The sequence below is a fragment of the Pelophylax lessonae genome (assembly GCF_965119305.1).
Source record: "Pelophylax lessonae genome assembly, chromosome: 13".
NCBI classification, from domain to species: Eukaryota; Metazoa; Chordata; class Amphibia; order Anura; family Ranidae; genus Pelophylax; species Pelophylax lessonae.
Genome location: NC_138780.1, coordinates 40487445 through 40511539, shown reverse-complemented (window position 1 = coordinate 40511539; position 24095 = coordinate 40487445). Strand labels below are relative to the sequence as shown.

The window sequence follows — 24095 nt, the reverse complement described above, 5'->3', positions numbered from 1 at the left end:
CCCTAAAAGGCTAGGAGTAGGGGGGGTATGGAACAGGCAGCACCCTCAAACCTTCAGAAGTATGAGATGAACCCCAACAACTTGGAAAGGTGGATCTCTCTCACACGTACCAACACAGACTATCCCCCAATTTAACTGATCCCCAAAGGTTTTTGATTAAATAGCGGAATAGAAAATATGATCCCAAAAAAGTGTATGTATATCACACGTACACAACCACACTAGGCCCCAATTACTATTGTTTGTACCCCTAAAAGGCTAGGAGTAGGGGGAGTATGGAACAGGCAGCACCCTCAAACCTTCAGAAGTATGAGATGAACCCCAACAACTTGGAAAGGTGGATCTCTCTCACACGTACCAACACAGACTATCCCCCAATTTAACTGATCCCCAAAGGTTTTTGATTAAATAGCGGAATAGAAAATATGATCCCAAAAAAGTGTATGTATATCACACGTACACAACCACACTAGGCCCCAATTACTATTGTTTGTACCCCTAAAAGGCTAGGAGTAGGGGGAGTATGGAACAGGCAGCACCCTCAAACCTTCAGAAGTATGAGATGAACCTCAACAACTTGGAAAGGTGGATCTCTCTCACACGTACCAACACAGACTATCCCCCAATTTAACTGATCCCCAAAGGTTTTTGATTAAATAGCGGAATAGAAAATATGATCCCAAAAAAGTGTATGTATATCACACGTACACAACCACACTAGGCCCCAATTACTATTGTTTGTACCCCTAAAAGGCTAGGAGTAGGGGGAGTATGGAACAGGCAGCACCCTCAAACCTTCAGAAGTATGAGATGAACCCCAACAACTTGGAAAGGTGGATCTCTCTCACACGTACCAACACAGACTATCCCCCAATTTAACTGATCCCCAAAGGTTTTTGATTAAATAGCGGAATAGAAAATATGATCCCAAAAAAGTGTATGTATATCACACGTACACAACCACATTAGGCCCCAATTACTATTGTTTGTACCCCTAAAAGGCTAGGAGTAGGGGGGGTATGGAACAGGCAGCACCCTCAAACCTTCAGAAGTATGAGATGAACCCCAACAACTTGGAAAGGTGGATCTCTCTCACACGTACCAACACAGACTATCCCCCAATTTAACTGATCCCCAAAGGTTTTTGATTAAATAGCGGAATAGAAAATATGATCCCAAAAAAGTGTATGTATATCACACGTACACAACCACACTAGGCCCCAATTACTATTGTTTGTACCCCTAAAAGGCTAGGAGTAGGGGGAGTATGGAACAGGCAGCACCCTCAAACCTTCAGAAGTATGAGATGAACCCCAACAACTTGGAAAGGTGGATCTCTCTCACACGTACCAACACAGACTATCCCCCAATTTAACTGATCCCCAAAGGTTTTTGATTAAATAGCGGAATAGAAAATATGATCCCAAAAAAGTGTATGTATATCACACGTACACAACCACACTAGGCCCCAATTACTATTGTTTGTACCCCTAAAAGGCTAGGAGTAGGGGGAGTATGGAACAGGCAGCACCCTCAAACCTTCAGAAGTATGAGATGAACCTCAACAACTTGGAAAGGTGGATCTCTCTCACACGTACCAACACAGACTATCCCCCAATTTAACTGATCCCCAAAGGTTTTTGATTAAATAGCGGAATAGAAAATATGATCCCAAAAAAGTGTATGTATATCACACGTACACAACCACACTAGGCCCCAATTACTATTGTTTGTACCCCTAAAAGGCTAGGAGTAGGGGGAGTATGGAACAGGCAGCACCCTCAAACCTTCAGAAGTATGAGATGAACCCCAACAACTTGGAAAGGTGGATCTCTCTCACACGTACCAACACAGACTATCCCCCAATTTAACTGATCCCCAAAGGTTTTTGATTAAATAGCGGAATAGAAAATATGATCCCAAAAAAGTGTATGTATATCACACGTACACAACCACACTAGGCCCCAATTACTATTGTTTGTACCCCTAAAAGGCTAGGAGTAGGGGGAGTATGGAACAGGCAGCACCCTCAAACCTTCAGAAGTATGAGATGAACCTCAACAACTTGGAAAGGTGGATCTCTCTCACACGTACCAACACAGACTATCCCCCAATTTAACTGATCCCCAAAGGTTTTTGATTAAATAGCGGAATAGAAAATATGATCCCAAAAAAGTGTATGTATATCACACGTACACAACCACACTAGGCCCCAATTACTATTGTTTGTACCCCTAAAAGGCTAGGAGTAGGGGGAGTATGGAACAGGCAGCACCCTCAAACCTTCAGAAGTATGAGATGAACCCCAACAACTTGGAAAGGTGGATCTCTCTCACACGTACCAACACAGACTATCCCCCAATTTAACTGATCCCCAAAGGTTTTTGATTAAATAGCGGAATAGAAAATATGATCCCAAAAAAGTGTATGTATATCACACGTACACAACCACACTAGGCCCCAATTACTATTGTTTGTACCCCTAAAAGGCTAGGAGTAGGGGGAGTATGGAACAGGCAGCACCCTCAAACCTTCAGAAGTATGAGATGAACCCCAACAACTTGGAAAGGTGGATCTCTCTCACACGTACCAACACAGACTATCCCCCAATTTAACTGATCCCCAAAGGTTTTTGATTAAATAGCGGAATAGAAAATATGATCCCAAAAAGTGTATGTATATCACACGTACACAACCACACTAGGCCCCAATTACTATTGTTTGTACCCCTAAAAGGCTAGATGAGGAGTAGGGGGAGTATGGAACAGGCAGCACCCTCAAACCTTCAGTATGAGATTGTGTTCACTGTACCCCACAAAGATTGAGTTCACTGCACCCCACAATGATTGTGTTCACTGCACCCCACAAAGATTGTGTTCACTGCACCTCACAAAGATTGTGTTCACTGTACCCCCCAAAGATTGTGTTCACTGCACCCCACAAAGATTCTGTTCACTGTACCCCACAAAGATTGTGTTCACTGCACCCCAAAAAGATTGTGTTCACTGCACCCCAAAAAGGATGTTGTTCACTGCACCCCAAAAAGGATGTTGTTCACTCCACCCCAAAAAGATTGTGTTCACTGCACCCCACAAAGATTGTGTTCACTGCACCCCAAAAAGATTGTGTTCACTGCACCCCAAAAATGATTTTGTTCACTGCACCCCAAAAAGGATTTTGTTCACTGCACCCCAAAAAGGATGTTGTTCACTCCACCCCAAAAAGATTGTGTTCACTGCACCCCAAAAAGATTGTGTTCACTGCACCCACAAAGGATTTTGTTCACTGCACCCCAAAAAGATTGTGTTCACTGCACCCCAAAAAGGATGTTGTTCACTGCACCCCAAAAAGGATTTTGTTCACTGCACCCCAAAAAGATTGTGTTCACTGCACCCCACAAAGGATTTTGTTCACTGCACCCCACAAAGATTGTGTTCACTGCACACCAAAAAGGATTGTGTTCACTGCACCCCAAAAAGATTTTGTTCACTGCACCCCAAAAAGATTGTGTTCACTGCAGCCCAAAAAGATTGTGTTCACTGCAGCCCAAAAAGATTGTGTTCACTGCAGCCCAAAAAGATTGTGTTCACTGCAGCCCAAAAAGATTGTGTTCACTGCAGCTCACACACAGAAAAATGGATGTGGATCACTGACACCTGCCTATCTCCAATCCCACACCACACAGCAATATCGATTGTAGTTTGTAGAACACAGTTTCCCTAAAATTCAGCAGACTCTGTCCCTAACAGGATTGAGAAGAGATCGTAGATCAGGATTGAGTGCAGACCCCACCCCCCACACAGCAATATCGATTGTAGTTTGTAGAAGACACTGACCCTATATAATTCAGCAGACTCTATCCCTAAAATGCCTACAACTCGCCCTGCCTAAACACTCCGACCTGTCCCTCAATTCTATCCGGACACAAATGGTTTTTTCCTGCCTATCTTTCCCTAATCAGCAGCCAGCACGTTGATGTGTGCTCTGTCCCTGAATCTAAGCAGCATAATGACGCCGCTGCGGCTGCCTCGAACTTATAAAGACTTGGTCACATGCTTCAGACGGCCAATCACAGCTACTGAGACATTTGCAGGCATGGCTGGGATGGCTTAAGGCACACCAGTTAAACGATTGTTGATTGGCTGTTGAAAGCCCGCCATGAAAAGAGCGCCAAAGCATGCAAAACCCGGAAATAAAACGACCGAACACGGATTTTTACCCGAACATACAGTAAAGTGTCCGTGTCCGTGTTCGGGTACAAAAAATCCAATTATTCGGTACGAACACGAATAATACAGTCCGTGTTCGCTCAACACTAATCTTAACCATTGCATGCAACCCTAAAACTGAGCCAGCCATGTAAATACACAATTTCTCCCTCCCAAAAATTCCCTCACAAAGGGAGTGTTGCGGACACAGATAGAAGTAATATCGAAGCTGAATACATTTCTATCTCTAGAATCCAGGTTATAAAAGAAATAAATTGAATCTATACCCAGTAACAAATCAGTAATATACCACAGCTTGCCAGTCCTTAGATTTAGTGGCTGCATTCTTTTTTTTTCCTTTCCTTAGGGAAGTGTTCTGAAGTTGACAGAGGTAACCTGAGTTTGGGTGGGTGCAGCGGGGTGTGCCGGCAGTAATGACACAGGGTCCGATTGCAGTAAAACCTGAAACTTATACTGAAGAGAATGCAAAATTACAAACAACTCCAGCGGCATAGGTGTGTGCACGGGGTGTGCCAGATGTGGCTGGGCACACCCCGATCACTACGTGCGGTGCAGATGCTGCTTACCTGCAGCTAGCTGGTAAGTGGCTATTACCTCAGTTATTACATTGGATTTTCACCCGACATTTCTTTGCCCACCATCGGTAGCTGTTCAGGACGGTTTACTCATTTGGATTTTTATATTCAGAAGGACGGTTTTCGGTCACAGTTAATAGAATGTATATGATTTGAACTCTCTGAACAAACTGTCTTCCATGGACATATATTTATTTGTGTATAAAGCAGGTTTTCCAGGCATTGAGCCTGATGTGGGTCTGCCATTGTTACCGGTTACCTCTCCAGCCCATGTGAGCTTCGACCCTGGGTGTGAGAACTGAGACATTGACAACTCCGGCATCTTTGTTTGTGGTTTTATTGTAGATAAGGGCATGGGAGAAGGGAATGAGTGGGATACTCCTTTAGGCTCAACTAAGTACAACTTGGGAATTTATCCAGGAAAAATGTCTGTCAACGCTGCCTTGACGCCAGCCGACGCTAGCCAATGCTCACTGACGCTTAGAACACACTGCAACTTGAAAGAAGTGCTGAAACCTCGACTCTAGGTCCAGAAGACTCAGGACTGTGGAGCATAGAACTGCTGACACTGCTGCACTGCAAAGTCACTGACTACTCCCTCCAGCCTGGCACTGGCTTGAGGTAGCTTGTTGTGAATTTCTGTATGGCTGCAACTCTCAACTGGTACTCTGTACAATTCGGGGCCCAAACTGCAGACGCCCCCTTTACTCTTTTAGTTCTTCAGGGTCCACTGACTATGTACCCCCTCTGTTACTTCAGGGTCCTCAACCTAGGTACCCCCTTTACAGCTTGCTGACACTGGATCCCAGAACCTCTTCCGGAGTGGTCTCCTCTAACGCTTCAGGCAGACCCCCAGGGGCAATCCTCAGTACTCACGGCCTGTGTAGGCTTTCCTGGGACTGGATCCCTCTCACTCTCCGCTGGTTCTCGGCACACCGGATCCCTTCAGCTCAACTCAGCACTCTCTGGATCCTCAGGCGACACCCTGAGACATCCACTTCCTCAGACAGGAGGAGAGACAGCCGTTCTCTCCCTATTGGGACTCTGCTCCCGCCAAAGATGCAGAGTCATGCGCCCCCTTCAGACTTATATCCTCTCCCAGAATCCTCTGCGGTAGAATCTGCCTCCTGGGGTAGATACAAGTCTGAATGTATCCCTGATTGGGTTTCCTCCACTGCCCTATCAGAAGCCTCCAACAGAGCCAGTGGGGAGACTCCCCTCCTCAGGAGACACACTTGGGAGTCATGACAACCTAACTAACAAAAAGAAACATGGCCCTACTGTTAGGCAGACAAGACCTACTATGCTTTTACCTAGCACCTACCTGTAGGGTGCTACATGTATAATATTGCAAATTATTTATGTTGGTCCACATTCACAGCACTATTGGGTCATTGTGGATGCTTCACATATTTAGTGATTTTTGTGATCACACATTCATACAGGATAGCGCACTTTATTTTTTATTTTTTCCAAATGAGACGCCTGCTGCCGTGCAAGCAGCCAAACTGAAGAGCGTGATGGGTAATGAATGCCTCCATGTTTAGAAGCATAGTCTGAACTTCACAGAGGAGCAAAAGAGTGCCTAAAGCCATTCGGGATGCAGGAGAAGCTTTCTTCAGACCTTCTAAAAATGTCATATATGAAAGATATATATTTGGCTGCTGCAAGAAAGAAGACTGAAAAAAAGCTGCAAAGAAGCTGCAAGCATTGAGTTTGGCTCTCTGAGAGATGAACTTATTTGTAATAAAAGGGGAAAGCAGGGAAGGTCGGGACTTTAAATGAGGTTACAAGAATTTTGTATCTCCATCCCTAATATAGACATGAAAAAAGGGGGAGGGGGTTGTTTTGGGACTTTAAATGAGGCGTGTGATTAAATTTGACCATCAAAAATTATACACAAGAATATATGTGCATACACATCCAAACAAAAAAACATGAAATGGTACACATGTAATCTTATTTATTTGTATGCACAGTTGTAACATCATAAAGACAGTAATGCCATGCAGAGGGTCCCAATAAACAGCGTATCAAACAGGGTATACAGGTACATGTCATAATAAGTATAAAATAAATTATAAAAACATTGTGTGACAAGGTAGTATATAATACATAGTAATTGCATCATGTATGCTCTACGCGTTTCGTGTATATAACACTTCCTCAGGAGCTGGTACAATAGATTAAAATAAAGTTAAAGCTGTTGCCTCAAGGGACTCGCCATGGAAGGACCTCTATACCATCTGCCCCGGGAGCTGAGGGAGCAGTACCAGGCACGCATGGGGATGAACAATAGAATTGCAGTAAAGAAATAATAAAGTTAAAGCTGTTGCTTCAAGGGACTTGCCATGGAAGGACCTCTATACCGTCTGCCCTGGGAGCTGAGGGAGCAGTACCAGGCAGGCATGGGGATGAACAATAGAATTGCAGTAAAGACATAATAAAGTTAAAGCTGTTGCCTCAAGGGACTCGCCATGGAAGGACCTCTATACCGTCTGCCCTGGGAGCTGAGGGAGCAGTACCAGGCATGCATGGGGATGAATAATAGAACTGCAGTAAAGAAATCAAGTATAGATCAGTGCCTTCAAGTGATGATCCAAGGAGATAATGTTCAACCCAAACGTACACCGGGAGAGCTCCCAGCGTCACGCAACCACTCCAGAGGAGAAGCACCGGTGTCCGCCAGCAGTATGCCAAGCGGGAGTCGGCGCCTCGTGGAGGATTGTGGATGGTAAGTCAGCGTGCCCTTGTAATAAAATAGTTCTGGGTATCACCAGTGAAAGCACATGCCACCACCTATTGAGGAAACATAATTTAGACCTAAAAACAGCAGCTGAGATATGTTGTACCGCAGAACTTACTGACAAATATATGAGAGCTACGGAGCAGGATAATCTCACAATATCAATGCAGCATAGCTTCAGGAACCATCAGGACAAGAGACACCTACACAACTGAGAGAAAGCCTGCATCATGCAAGTATTGCAGAAATGTGCATATTCGAGAGACATAAAGGTGCCCTGCATATGGGAAAATCTGTACTGCATGCGGTAAACCAAATCACTTTGCAAGAGTGTGTCTCTCCAGTAAAGTGGAAGCAAGGAAGCTGCACACAATTGAGCAAATGTCAGATCCGGAGGATGCACACGTTCTTAGCACTGACATGATTTACTCTTTAGAATGTATTGGTGCTGTAAACACAAAGAGCAAAAAATGGTTTGTAATCCTTAGATTAAACAATATAATCCAACCCGGTCAGTTGGACTCGGGTGCAACGTGTGATGTCATGAGTTTAAAGGACAAAATAAAACTGGCACCCAGAGCCCCCCTTCAGTCTCGTAGCACCAAACTAAAATTGAATTCAGGGTAACTAATGGAATCATTGAGGCTTTTCCAAACAGAATGATGCATACATGATTGTAAACACAAACTGAACTTGAAGCCAATCAAAAACCGCTATTAATCGGGTTTAACATGTGAGCGCCTTGCACGGATGCAGTTCACCATTCCTGCTGAGCTACACATCGTTGATAATCTGCCTGCAAAATCTCAGACTAGGCCACTGACAAAACAGCTAATTCTTCACACCTACAGTGATGTGTTTGAGGGCTAGATAGTTTCTGTTCCAGGAGAGGTTTGTTTTGAACTTGATCCTACCATTTAACCTGCACAATGTACCCGACGCAATGTGCCTATAGCTATTAAGCTACAGGTTAAAACACAACTAGATAAATATAAAGCTGAAGGACATTTAACTTTAGTATCAGAGCCTACAGATTGGATAAGCAACATGGTTGATATCAGAAAGCCTTAGAAGATCAGATTATGCATTTTTCCCAAGTTTCTGAATATGGCCCTAAAATGGTCACACTATTTAATGCCAACACTCGATGATATTTTGCACAAACGACCCAAAGCATGTGTCTTCACACTTGTTGATGCTAGAGATGCATTTTTACAGTGCAAACTGGATGACAAGAGTAGCTACATGACCACTTTCTGGACTCCCTGTGTGACCACTTTCTGGGCTCCCTGGGCAGAAAGAGCACCTGAGGTCTACCAGCGAAAGCAGCATAAACTATTAGGTGGATTTATTGAACTGAGCCAATAGCTGATGATATTTCCACAGCTGGTTGTGATAATACAGATGAGGAGGCTGAGCATGACCATAATGAAAAGTTGATAAAAGAAAAGGAATTGGCAGCACTCCAGGTTGAGTCAAAATCCAGATTTATTGACTGGACATCCAAATATGACAATCGTGACAAGGTAGACGCGTTTCACACACTGACTGTGTGCTTAATTGATTTATCAAGTTTTCACAGAGGCGAGCCGGGGCATGCACCTGTGTGAGTCATCAGGCAATTACACCACCTTGAGCAGTGAGTCCTTGTCTCTTCATAATGAAAAGTTAACAGTGCTACTGGATCAGTGTGGGCAAGTGATGCTGAGATTTAGTGTAAAGAAATTGCAGTTCTTAAAAGCTGACCCGGATAAGATTAAATCCATTGCTGACATGCCACAGCCTACTGATGCCAAAGTGGTACAGAGATTTGGCTTTGTTAGATACCTAATGAAATTCCTGCCACACTTATCTGTGGTGTGTGAGCCATTAAGGTGACTTCTGGACAGGGACACTGGCTTCCCAAGCATGACCGGGCAGTAGAGGATATAAAATGCTTGGTCACCTCTGCCCCAGTATTGAAACACTATGATATCGCAAAGCCTGTTACGATGCAAAGTGACTCCAGTAAAAATGGCCTAGATTTTTGCCTTTTGCAAAAAGGTCAGCCAGTTGTATATGCGTCCAGAGCTCTTTCACCAGCTGAGCAAAATTATGCTCAAATTGAGAAGGAATGTTTTAAGTATTATATTTGCTTGCCAGCATTTCCATATTTATCTTTATGGGCAGTGGCGGCCAGTGCGCCCCCCCCCCCCTATCCATGCGTCCGGCCCCCTAATCTACATGGAGTTCAATGTTTTTTTTTTTCCTTCTGAAGCACATGATTAGAGCAAGAGGCTCTAATAGGCTTCAGAAAAGGGTGGACCTGGGGCACAGAGCAGTGCACCCCGAGCCCACCCATTGTGTGACTATAGCGAATGAATAGGAAGCGGGTCTGAGACAAGGAGGAGGAGGGAGACGCGGAGGACTGAGGAGAAGCCACCGCTGCATCAGGTAAGTGCACTGGTCTCTCTGCACGCTGGTCACTCTGTATTGATGGGGGCACGCTGTGGTCACTCTACATTGAAGGGGGCATGCTGTGGTCACTCTACAATAAAGGGGGCACACTGTGGTCACTCTACATTGAAGGGGGCACGCTGTGTTCACTCTACATTGAGGGGGCATGCTGTGGTCACTCTACAATAAAGGGGGCACACTGTGGTCACTCTACATTGAAGGGGGCACGCTGTGGTCACTCTACATTGAGGGGGGCACACTGTGGTCACTCTACATTGAAGGGGGCAGGCTGTGATCACTCTGCATTGATGGGGGCACGCTGTGGTCACTCTACATTGAAGGGGGCACGCTGTGGTCACTCTGCATTGATGGGGGCACGCCGTAGTCACTCTGCATTGAAGGGGACACGCTGTGTTCACTCTGCATTGAAGGGGGCATGCTGTGGTCACTTTGCATTGAAGGGGGCACGCTGTGGTCACTCTGCATTGAAGGGGGCACACTAAACTTTGATTACTGAAGGCCCCTTTCACACTTTTGTGACCTCAAAGTCATGCAATTTTTGCCACGTTTTTTGCCGCAAAGCCATGCCTATTAAATTTTTCTGTTTGCGCCCCCCAAAAATTTTGAGCACCAGCCGCCACTGTTTATGGGCATGGTTCAATTACAGCTGAAACTGATCACAAACCTCTGATAGCCATATTCAAGAAGCCCCTTTTGTGTGCTCTCAAGTGTTTGCAGAGCATGATGCTTACTTTGCAGCAATACAACCTCAATGTTGTCTACAAGCCAGGATGGAAATATATATCAGTGATACCCTGAGCAAAGCTATGTCAGATATGTGGCACCTGGAGGTGAGCATGAGCATCAAGCGGACTATCTTAATGTCCCAGATCAGCGACTACATCAACTCATACAGCACGCCGACAGTGATACAACTTTACAAGCTTTGAAGTCTTGGTTTTGAGTGGGTGACCAGATAAAAAAGAGGCAGTACCTGCAATTGTTAAGGAATACCGGTCCTTTAGAGATGAGATCAGCATACAAAATGGCATCTTGTACAAAAGGTCCAAGGGTCCTGCTGAAGTCACTGAGAGCAGAGATATTATTGAGCATACACTCCAGCCATATTGGAGGTGAGCATGCTACAGACAAGCTTGTGATACTCTTTACTGGCTCAACATGCGTGGTGAAATCAAAGACGTTGACTTGTCAGCAATTGTCCCACCTGCAATGAATATGCCCATTTACAACAAAAAGAAACCCTGATGTCACATAAGATACCTACACGTCCATGGCAGATTATCAGTATGGACTTAATCAACTACGCAGGCAAGGAATATCTGCTATTAGTAGATCATTATTCAGACTTCTAGGAAATAGAACTTCTTCCTGATGTATTCACTGAAGCTACAGTTAGGAGGTGCAAGGCTCAGTTTGCACGTCATGGCCAACTAGATACAGTGAACTCTGATAATGGCCCTCCGTTTGCAAGCCTACTATTCAGAAAATTTGCCACTGAATGGGAGTTTGAGCATGTTACTTCTTTACCATGTCATCCACAGGCTAATGGCAAAGCTGAATCAGCTATAAAGATTGTTAAAAATGTATGCAAGAAAGCACAACGTGATGGTAAAGACCCATTGAAGGCCATTTTACAAAGGCGTAATTTGACACATCGGCCAGAGATTTGCCAGAATTGAATATTGTGAAACAAATCCATATGAAACCATTACTGTATCTAGGGATTGAACAGGCCATTGGTGAATGGGTATTTGTCTGCAAAAGGTTGCACCACGCTTCTATCTTGGACGTTCAAGGAACTCTCTATCACCGCAATTGAGTGGATTTGAGAGTGGCAGAGCAGCCTGAATCACAATATCCCATTGAAAGATCAGACTCACCCAGTATCACAAGGACACATTCAACCATTGAAAGTGAGGAATATACAGAGGCCGATGCCTCATACCAATGGTAATGCCAGTTCTGAGCAAGCAAGTATACCAGACAGCTGTCAATTGCAGAGTATGCCAGTGATGATAGGAGCCCAGTAGCTTCAGAGAGGGCTAAAGGAATCTTTGTACAAGGTCCAGTCTTCACCCGTAGTGGTAGATGTTTAAAACCACCTATGAGACTTAACCTACCGTGTTTCCCCGAAAATAAGTCTGGGTCTTATATTCATTTTGGCACCAAAAGACACAGAAGGGCTTATTTTCGGGGTAGGTCTTATCTGTAATTTGCTGTCTTCTCCCTCCCTGCCTGTACCTAGTAAAAGTGGTTGTACAATTCTAGCATCCACTCTATTACTGTTTTATACAATGTCCAGTGTTTATATCTTCCATACAGCGCAGCTCAGCTGATTCCCCCGCTCTGCTCTCCTTCTCTTCTCCCCCGCTGACAGCTGGGGGTCACAGAATCGCCGATTATAATCGCGTGAAATACCTTCAGTAATAGCTTCAGTACAGCGCCGCTCAGCTGATCTCCAGCTCTGCTCTTCCTTCTCTTCTCCCCCGCTAACAGCTGTACAGAAGGTATTTCACACAATTATAATACTCTGCGCTTACGTGACCCACTCGGAACACTGCAGAGCGGAGGGGCTGAGATCCCCCGCTGACAGCTATGAGAAGAGGAGAGCAGAGCGGGGGATCAGCTGAGCGCCGAGTGGCGCTGTACCGAAGGTATTTCACATTATTATATTACAGAAACACCCTGGACATTATATAAAACAGTAATAAAGTGGATGCTAGGATATTACAGACACTGATCTAGGGCTTATTTTCAGGGTAGGGCTTATATTGCAGCCCTCCCCGAAAATAACAGTAGGTCTTATTTTCAGGGTAGGTCTTATTTTCGGGGAAACAGGGTATAGAGTGTTATTGCTGTGTCTCTTTGGAATTTCACAATGTTCTATATTAATACTAAAAGGGGGAGATGTTACTGATGTTATGTTTGTTTATATGCAATTCTATAAGGCATCTCTGTTGTACTTTCTTCCTGTCTTGTGTTTCCTGTTCCTGCTGGGTATTAATCAACATGGCTTCTGTGCAGCAACGGCTTGTGTTATCTTTACTTACATCACATGAAACAGATGACCTAAGCATGGATCTCATATGTACACAAGTTAACTCCTTCCGCTCTCCTGTACCTGAGGTCAGGTACATGGGGTCTCCGTGCCGGGGGTTCGGTCCTAATTGCTATAGGAGCACAGACAGCTAGGAAGGGAGTCAGTGCACTGACCCCCTCAGAAACCAGATGACCCGTCACCCATGCATGGTACCACTGTCAGCTGTCTGGCTGCTATTCTATTCCCATCAGTTCCTGGTTACCAATAGCAACTGCACACTTCCTGCCAACTTCTCTGCTTGGTTTAATTTTCATGCTGGCCCTCTAGTTTTTCCTCATCACCCCTGTGTGTATTTGACAAAAACAAATAGGGGGTAATGGCGCAACCAGATCACCAGTATTGCTCAGGCAGTCCTTACTGGGCTGGGGGATGGGGGGTATTAAAAGTTCCAATAAAAGTTCTAATAAAAGTTCTGCCCACTGAGATGGCTGCTGGCAGTAGAGAGAAGTGGCTCTGTCATGAAACACAAGGGGAGAGAACCACAAGCGCCAATCTGAGTGTAGCATAAGCCCCCGTTCACACTGGGGCGACGCTACTTTGCCGGGCGACCTCATAGGTCGCCTGACAGGTCGCAGAGCAGGTCGCCTGACAGGTCGCCCCAGTGTGAACGGGGGCTGAATGTTGCTCACAAGAGTAGCGTAAATAGAGGCATCAAAACATGATTAGGAGGTCCTGGGCATCAGGCATCTAGGGGGTCCCTCTGTGATCGGACGAATCCTGTGCAGGGGTGCGGGGGTCTCCTGTGTGTGGCAGGAGGCTATCCTCGGACGTGCGGACCATCGGAGCTACAGCAGCCCACGGACCAGGATAGCCTCCTACCACACACAGGAGACCCCAGCTCCCCTGCACAAGCTTCGTTCAAACACAATGGGGTTCGTTATTCGGTTCCGAACTTTTGTGGTGCTCGAAAGTTCTGCCGTTAACCTGAACAGGGGGTCGTTCGGCCAATCTCTAGTGGCTACAAATGTTTAGATGTGCTCCAGACACTGATTAGAGCCCAAAATACAGCTTTAATTAACAGCAAAACATATTCTACTTTACAGAGCAGGTCCAGTTGAAACATAACAAAAGAACAGGGTCTACAAAGACTTACCTGTATAAGGCTCTTTCCCTGAAAAAACTGTCCATACTAAGATTCCGAAACTAGAACACAGCAAAACATAGCAAAGAGTTAGTGTCTAAAATATGGTAAAAACAATATAAAACACTAGTTCTTATTGTGTCTTTTTTTTTTTTTTAAATAACCAACATGTTATACTTACAGTACCTTCTCTGTGCAGTGGTTTTGCACAGAGCAGCCCAGATCCTCCTCTTCTCTGGTCCCTTTTGGGCACTCCTTGCCCCTTTCTCCTTCTGAGTGCCCCCAAAGAAAGTAGCTTGGTATGGTGGCACCCAACCGAGCCATGGCTCGGTGTGTCCATTCAGATGATGAGCCACAGCTTGGCCTTGCCCCGCTCTCTCCTCATTGGCTCACTGACTTTGACAGCAGCAGGTGCTGTCTCAGCCAATGAGGGGACCTACACTTGGAAAAAGAGCACGCATGCCCAGAGTGACCCTTCCACACGCTCTGAAATGCGTCGTGTCACCACTAGACCTGGTGATGTCACGCAGCATACGCTGCGTTCCTATCTGGTCCCCGGACATCAGCCAAACCCCGGAAGGAGGAAGAATCTTCGGCCGGCTTCTCCCTGCCTACCGGTTCCACCGCATCGGCTGGATACACTCCATTCCTCTGGACTCTTTTTGGACTCCTTTGGACTCATTCCATCTTTCCCGGATCACCGGAGCCATCAATGCCTACATATTCATACTCATGTGTGAGTAACTATATACTGTCTATTATTATTGCATTAAATACTGCACTTAGAGGCGCTCTGTGTTTTTGTCTTTACTCGTATCCACAGGACTGACTTCTCTGTGTTCGGAGCTAGCCCTTTGAACGTTTTTTATGCTACATCTCCTATCTACATTGACACTCTTCTTTGGACTCCTATATCCATATTATGCACTAGAAAGTGTCCCGTTTTATCCAATTATGGTTATGTACGTTTTTTTAGCCCTGACCATTACCCAGCTTTTATTTATTTATACCACTGTGTAACTCACCCCTGTGAGTCTATTGCTCAGAGCGCTTGTTTTTTCCCCTTTTTCAACGAGGGGAGAGAGTCCCCGACAGTCTCTCGTGCAACATCGCTGGATCGAGATGGGGCTCAGGTAAATATTAGGGGGGTTGAGGGGGGAGCAGCACACAGAAGGTTTTTTTTATCTTAAAGCGGAGTTCCACCCAGTGCACATTTTTTAAAAAAAAAATACCCCCGGGACAGTCGGGGCTAGTACATTCCACAATGGCTAGCCTCTGATCTGTCCCGGGTTGCACTTACCTTTTAGGAGAAATACTTACCTTGAAAAAGTATTCTCCAGCGCTGCCATCTCAGGTGTGGGCAGCTTGAAGCCAGCGCGATCCTCTTCGGCGTCCTCTTCCTTCTTCTTCGGTCCCACGATGCACTGCACCGGCCCCGACGTCACTTCCGGTGCGCGCGCGTCATCCCTCCACAGCTTCTGGGCATGCCCAGAAGCTGTTTAGAAGGGAATGACGCGCGCGCGCCGGAACTGACGTCGGGGCCGGTGCAGGCGCAATGATTCCTGGTAGCGATGACGTTCAGCTCCCAGGAATCATTGCAAAAGCCAGGAAGTGACGACGGGCCGCGGCCGCCGAGGGGAGGAAGAGGAAGTAAGGTAAGTATATTTTCTCTACAAGGTAAGTAAAAAAAAAAAAAAAAATTGCGATTATCCATTTGTTTTTCAGGTGACCCGGAGCGAGAAGATGGAGGTAAGTATAAAATTAGGGTGGAACTCCACTTTAAGGCATAGAATGCCTTAAGATAAAAAACCTTCTGCCGTTAGAACCACTTTAAAAATAAAACACACACTTGCAGTTAAGGCTATTAATCCTAATTACTCTTGAAATACCATAATTCATAGCAAGTTGATTTTTCTTAAAACAAGCTCAGAGTTATGAAGAAGAGGAAATGCATTGCAATGTGGACAGGTCAATTCAGCTTCCATCAACTATAAATTAAAGAGTAACTTCTCCCCCTTCACCTTGTGATCCTTGTGTTTTATTTGGAAGGTTTCTACTGACTGTTTATCCTAAATTCACATATTCACCAATCCAACTAATACAATTTTAACACTTCCTTGTGTCAGAGCCTTTCTGAATAAAACCATTACAGTAAAACCTTGGATTGCGAGCATAATTCGTTCCGGAAACATGCTTGTAATCCAAATCACTCTTATATCAAAGCAAATTTCCCCATAAGAAATAATGGAAACTCAGATGATTCGTTCCACAACCATTTATTCATAAATCCATCAGTTTATAGTCCATATAAAAAGATTATAGCATTGCGATAGGTTATATAACCATAAAATGTCCATCCACAAACAGCCGCTTCCACAAGGGGATTAGAAGCAAAATCCAACAGGAGCTAGAGAGTATCAAAGAGAAGAGAGGCTCCTCTAAGTGTAGCAATATGGTTCCCATTTAATGAAGGTACAACATTTAGCAACTCGCATGGTTGATGAATAAAACAGACACATCTAAGTATGCAGGCATCCGGGGTAAAGCTGTCCACATAGACCATCTTCTGCACCGCCGACTGCCAGTCTGTAATCCTGACCGGGAAGACCACCCTGCAGTAAAGCGATCTGAAAGCGAGGGGCAGCATGGAAGGGATGACGTAGATGGCGGTGCAGAGGATGGCCCTATGTGGACAGCTTTAGCCTGGATGCCTGCATCCTTAGATGTGCCTGTTGCAATCATTAACCATGTGAGTTGCTAAATGTTGTACCTTCATTAAATGTAATCATATTGCTACACTTAGAGGCGCCTCTCTTCTCTTTTATACCCAGCTGTGACTTGAGGCTACTTGTATATCAAGACATCGCTTGTATATCAAGTCAAAATTTATTTGAAAATTTTGCTTGTCTTGCAAAGCGCTCTTAAACCAAGTTACTCTCAAACCAAGGTTTTACTGTATTTGATATATCATTGCTCTAATTTTGAACTATGAGTTTTAAGTAATTGTAAAGTCTTGTGCGTTTTTTTTTTTAATAAACATATTATACTTGCACAGAGTGGCCCGGCTCCTCCTCTTCTCGGATCCCTCTTTGCTGCTCCTGGCCCCTCCTTCCTGTCGAGTGCCCCCACAGCAAGCAGCTAGCTATGGGGGCATCCGAGCCAAGCTGCAACTCCGTGTGTCCATTCAGACTTGGAGCTGCCATTAGGCCCTACCCCCTTCTCTCCTGATTGGCTAACTGACTTTGATTGACAGCAATGGGAACCAACGACGCCGGTGCTGTGTCTCAGCCATAAAGGAGGAAGAGTCCGGGACAGCCGATGGACTTGTGGACATCACTGGATAGAGATGGGGTTCAGGTAAGTATAAGGGGGTGCTGGAATGGCTGCTACACACAGAAGGCTTTTTATCTTAATTCATAAAATGCATAAACAGGTTTAAATGGCAGGAAAAGTGATTGATGAGCTATATGTTCCTCCACAAATTCTTAAATTTTCAATCTAAGGTAATTCCAGCAAAGATTTCATGGTAAAAAGAGATAGTCCTTTACCCTGTGTTAATAAAGTCAGTTCCAGGGCTGGTTTTACGGAGAGCCTGATAGAGCTCTGGGTGGGACAGACTCCCAATTCTGTGGACCGCAGTTTGATGTTTTCTTTCTAAGTCTTGTTTTAAGTGGGAGTAAACTCCCATACATGAATTTTACCTATAGGTAATCCTATAATAAGGCTTACCTATAAGTACTGATAATATCTCCTAAATGTGCACTGTTTAGGAGATATTTACTGAACATACAGCGGGTAACATCACCGGTGCATGTGCTCTGAAGGAACGGCTACCTGAGTCGTTCCTTCAGAGTCCTGTGCTGTAAACGGTGGCTAGGGAGTGACTTTATCGCGGCTCCGGCACTCACACAGCCGGAGTCCGCGAACCCGGAAGAAAGATGGGTGAGGATGGAAGCCTTGTGAGTGGTGACAGCTCGTCGCTGGAAGGGATTCATTCAAAGGTAAGTTTCACATAATGTGCTAGTATGCAATGCATGTACCATGTGATTTGGCATGCAATAAAATGTGCGATGCATGTACCATGTGGTTTGGCATGCAATAAAACGTGCCGTAGGTGCTAATGTGTGGGGGTGATATTAAGAGGTCACTGTGTGACAGCTCCAGGCCACACAGAGTCTGTGGGGCAGTAGTCAGTCAATCTGTGTGGGGGGGGGTCACTGATAAAAGGGGGGACACTGGTATAAAGGTTCCCCCTTACAGCAGTGTCCTCACTCCCCTCTGCTGTAAAGGGGAACTCTGATGTAAGAGTTTCACTGGTCACCCACCCACATCAGAGTTCCAGAGTTCCTAGCATACACCCTTATAGTGCAAGGGAAAACTTTGCGGACTCTAAGGTAAGGCGTAACTCTGCAAACTCTGATATAAATGACCAGAGAACCTCTTACATCAGAGTTCCCCTTTTGCACCAGAGTCTACAGAATTCCCCCTTACATGATGGGCCACAGTGTTCCCAATTACATTGGGATCCCCAGAGGGAACTCTGATGTAAAGGGACGTCTGGGAATGCTGGGAACTCAGATGTAAGGGGGGACTAATGTGGGGGCAGGAAGGGGGCCCACTGCAGAACATGTGAAAGGGTTCCACTGTGGGACCATAATAAAGGGCCCTGTAATGGGAGTAAAGAGCCCCGGGATCAGTGGTGGGATTCAGCCGGTTCTCACCGGTTCTACAGAACCGGTTACTAAACATGTGGCAGTTCTTAGAACCGGCTTACTGTTACTGACCATCTGTGATCTGCCCTCTGTGTCCTGGCTGCGGCACTGCTCTCTCTGCCTCTGTGAGTCGACTCGTGACTGTCTTGGGGCTGCGGCGCTGCTCTCTCTCTCTCTGTGGGGAGCACTGGTTGCTAGGCTAGAGGCCGCTTAGCATCTAGCAACCAGTGACGTCACCTGGCCTTCTGAGCCTCTTCTCCTCCAGCCAGGCCGCTTCCCAGTCCCCGCCTATCACAGTTTGGCTCCGCCTCCTCCACCCACTTTCAGCGCGCACTGCACTGTCTGCAGGTGTGCAGCCGCAGCGTGGGTCACAGACCGTGGAGAAGAAGAAGAAGACTAGACAGCACAGCAACATTATCAGGTAGGACTCGGAGGACACTGTGGTGTGGTACTGGTACTGGTAGCATCTTCAGAAGTTATAGAGAGAAAGAAGAATCAGCGCATAGGAAACATCAGGTCTCAGCTAACAGAACATATACCTTGAAACGTGTGCCATGGTGATTCATTCATTGGTGGGAATCCTGAAAGTTTCCTAAAAGACATGTTTATAGAGGACATAGGAAACATCAGGTCTCGGCAACAGAACCTGTACTGTACCATGCAACATGTGCCATGGTGGCTCATTCTTTGATGGATATCCTGAAAGGTGGATGTTCCTAAAGGACATAGGAAGCATCAGTGCTTGGGATTCAGCCTCATGGCATCTCAGAACCTCAAATAAAATCAGTGCTTGAAGGCTTCCTGCTGCCAGATGCTGAGATTGAAAGGTTGAATGAGGTAGCTATATAACGCCTGCCATGTGTCACTGACTGGGGGGCCCAGCTATGACCACTGTTGATATATTTTTCTACTCAGGGTCACCAGCCCAACATGTCCTATTAATACTACAGCTTTCATGTAAATAATGCCTGGTGATTTATTTTTAGGTTATTTTTATTTATTTTATTTAAAATGATTTTTTACACTTTTTTTTTCATTTAACTTTATTGCTATCACAATAAGGGCTACCAAGCCCCCTTGTGATAGCACTCCTTATGGAGACATCAGGGGTCTATTATACCCCTGATGTCTCCCCTTCCTTACAAAGCAGCTTGTGTGCATGACAGCTCTGAAACCAGAAGTGATGAGATCATTGTCACTTTTGGGTTCATTTTTCTTAGAGGAGATAGGGAAATAATGTTCCACCATCTCCTCTCTGTGAAGCTGTTACAGCCACTTATCATGGTCATGAGCTCGGGAGCACCCAGGAACCATTGTGGGCATACTGTCACAGGTTCCCAGTACTGTGAAAGTGATCTCTTTTCCCAAACAGCTTATTTCTGGCAAAAAAAAAAAAATGGTACCAAGATCATGGCCGCGGCTTCAGCTATGATCTTGAAAAAACGCTTGCTGACAGGACGTTTATATACTGTACACAGTGGTCGGATTCAGCCGGTTTGCACCGGTTCCATAGAACCAGTTACTAAATTTCTGCAAGTTCGCAGAACCGCCTTGTGAGTTTGACCATCTGTCCTCCTGATCCGCTGACCGCTCTGCTGCTCTCTGTCGGCGCTGTCTCTCTGCAGGGAGGCGGCGTGACGTCACGCCTTCTCCTCCAGGTTGCCGCCTCCCAGACAGTCCCGGACTCACCGCCTATTTGGCTCTAGTAGGCGCCTTGAGCTCACCCATTGTGTGACAATAGCGAATGAAAATTTGCTATTGTCACACGGATCCTCCTCCTCCTCGGTCAATGCCATTGGCTGAGGAGGAGGCGGGACACAGGAGAGGACTCGAGGAGACGCGGGGACCGCCGCTACAACAGGTAAGTCAAGTGCACTGGTCTGGGGGGCTTGGCATGTTGGCACGCTGTTCACTCTGCATTGAAGGGGGCACGATGATTTCTGAATTGAAGGGGGCATGCAGCACGCTGGTCTCTGCAAACTGCATTGAAAGGGGGCACGAATGATGAACTCTGCATTGAAGGGGGCACGAATGATGATCTCTGCATTGAAGGGGGCACAAATGATGATCTCTGCATTGAAGGGGGCACAAATGATGATTTCTGCGTTGAAGGGGGCACGAATGATGATCTCTGCATTGAAGGGGGCATGCCGCACGCTGGTCTCTACATTGAAAGGGGGCACGGCACGAGCACGATGATCTCTGCATTGAAAGGGGGCACGCTGGTCTCTGTGCATTGAAAGGGGGCACGCTGGTCACTGTGCATTGAAAGGGGGCATGCTGGTCACTGTGCATTGAAAGGGGCCATACTGGTCTCTCTGCATTGAAAGGGGGCACTCTGGTCACTGTGCATTGAAAGGGGGGCACATTGGTCACTGTGCATTGAAAGGGGGGCATACTGGTCACTGTGCATTGAAAGGGGGGCACGCTGGTCTCTCTGCATTGAAAGGGGGAACACTGGTCACTGTGCATTGAAAGGGGGGCACGCTGGTCACTGTGCATTGAAAGGGGGGCATGCTGGTCACTGTGCATTGAAAGGGGGGCACGCTGGTCTCTCTGCATTGAAAGGGGGCACGCTGGTCACTGTGCATTGAAAGGGGGGCACGCTGGTCACTGTGCATTGAAAGGAGGGCACGCTGGTCACTGTGCATTGAAAGGGGGCACGCTGGTCACTGTGCATTGAAAGGGGGCACGCTGGTCACTGTGCATTGAAAGGGGGCACGCTGGTCATTCTGCATTAAAAGTCGGAACTGGTTACTAAAATTTTTGAATCCCACCACTGCCCGGGATCAATGGAAAAGGGCTCTGTTTAGGGGGGCTCTTCATTGTTTCTTCACCAGGACCCTGAAAGTTCTAATTTTGCCTCTGCTTCTGGAGTTCAACTAGGTACCTACTCATTTATCCTTGATTATATGAAACAATAGTTTTAAGAATCTATTTTTATAGTTTTTAACAATTTTTTTTTTTTTTTTTTTTTTTACACACAGAGCAGTTATTATTGATCGTTATGTACACAGATTTAAAATACAATATAATTCATAAATCCACGGCCATCTTCTTCTTACCTGTAAACATCATTCGATTTTAAAGGCTTATAGTTAATGTCATTTAGAGCTTCGGGTGGCATGTAGGGCAATGTCCTTGCAAATCTGTACTCTGACTCTGTAGAGGCAGTAGCCCCTAGAATCTTGGACAGTCCAAAATCTGTGATCTGTTAAAGAAGAATTATAATTCAGTTTATATGAGTTGTCAAATACTGGTTTGAAAGAGTACTTCCAGTTGGTTTTATTTTCAAAGATGATGTGGTGGTGTGGGGAGTGGACTGGGGCATTACAATTCCAAAAAAGTTGGGACACTGTACAAATTGTAAGTAAAAAAGGAATGGACTAATTTACAAATCTCATAAACGTATATTTGATTCACAATATAATATAGATAACATATCAAATGTTGAAAGTGAGACATTTTGAAATGTCATGCTAAATATTGGCTCATTTTGGATTTCATGAGAGCTACACATTCCAAAAAAGTTGGGACGGGTAGCAATAAGAGGCCGGAAAAGTTAAATGTAGATATAAGGAACAGCTGGAGGACCAATTTGCAACTTATTAGGATGCACGTGATCTTCAGGCCCTTAGGCGGCACTGCATCACATACAGGAATGCTACTGTAATGGAAATCACAACATGGGCTCAGAATACTTCCAGAAAACATTGTCGGTTAACACAATCCACCGTGCCATTCGCCGTTGCCAGCTAAATCTCTATAGGCCAAAAAAGAAGCCCTATCTAAACATGATCCAGAAGCACAGGCATTTTCTCTGGGCCAAGGCTCATTTAAAATGGACTGTGGCAAAGTGGAAAACTGTTCTGTGGTCAGACAAATCCAAATTTGAAGTTCTTTTTGGAAAATCGGGACGCCATGTCATCCCGACTAAAGAGGACAAGGATAACCCTAATTGTTCTCCGCGCTCAGTTCAGAAGCCTGCATCTCTGATGGTATGGGGGTTGCATGAGTGCGTGTGGCATGGGCAGCTTACACATCTGCAAAGGCACCATCAATGCTGAAAGGTATATCCAAGTTCTAGAACAGCATATGCTCCCATCCAGACGTCGTCTCTTTCAGGGAAGACCTTGCATTTTCCAACATGACAATGCCAGACCACATACTGCATCAATTACCACATCATGGCTGTGTAGAAGAAGGATCCGGGTACTGAAATGGCCAGCCTGCAGTCCAGATCTTTCACCCATAGAAAACATTTGGTGCATCATAAAGAGGAAGATGCCACAAAGAAGACCTAAGACAGTTGAGCAACTAAAAGCCTGTATTAGACAAGAATGGGACAATATTCCTATTCCTAAACTTGAGCAACTTGTCTCCTCAGTCCCCAGACGTTTGCAGACTGTTATAAAAAGAAGAGGGGACGCCACACAGTGGTAAACGTGGCCTTGTCCCAACTTTTTTGAGATGTGTTGATGCCATGAAATTTAAAATCAACCTTTTTTTCCCCTAAAATTATACATTTTCTCAGTTTAAACATTTATTATGTCATCTATGTTGTATTCTGAATAAAATATTGAAATTTGAAACTTCCACATCATTGCATTCTGATTTTATTCACAACTTGTACAGTGTCCCAACTTTTTTGGAATCGGGTTTGCACATTTTCCTTACCTTTTCCATTCTAAAAGAAAAATGGTTTCCTGATACACCTCGTAATTCAGGGTTTCTTTTTAAAAGTATGCTCCCCATTGTAAAAGTTTTTGTTTAGAGTACCCTCTCATCACCAACTTTCTACTTACTTCAGAAAGGCTGGTGACTTCCCCTGCCTGCTATGGCCCCACTTTGTATACTGTGAATGTGCAGCATATTTTCCATAAAATGTACACTGTGGCCCATCGGTTTAGTGAAGAGGACTAGAGCAGCGCGAACTGGGGTAGGACCCAGCAGGTAGAGGATATTACAGGTGTAGCACCCTCCTAGATAGGTGCTAGGTAAATTGTAGGTTTGCTCCATCTGCTTATCAGGGGAGCCTGATCAGTAGTTAGGCCTGCTCATTGTGCTCAGTGTGTATTCATCTGGTCTGAGGGAGTATCTCTACTGTATCCAATAGGGAGGCCTGTTGGACAGTAGAGGAAAACTGGTCAATGATACACAGGCTTTTGTAACTGTCCCAGTGGGTTGGCATCCGG

General features: G+C 45.4%; 1 protein-coding gene across 1 annotated transcript in view; it reads right to left on the bottom strand.

The window, feature by feature from the left end:
- LOC309569817 (receptor-interacting serine/threonine-protein kinase 1-like) overlaps window positions 1-23655 on the bottom strand; it is a gene marked incomplete at its 5' end in the record, with an annotated part of 64619 nt that extends 40964 nt beyond the window's left edge. The window contains 3 exons of the mRNA XM_082275820.1: window positions 14201-14250; window positions 21966-22111; window positions 23578-23655. Coding sequence (XP_082131946.1) covers window positions 14201-14250; window positions 21966-22111; window positions 23578-23655 — 274 coding nt within the window. The remainder of the gene's footprint in view (window positions 1-14200; window positions 14251-21965; window positions 22112-23577) is intronic.
- Window positions 23656-24095: the final 440 nt, after the last annotated feature.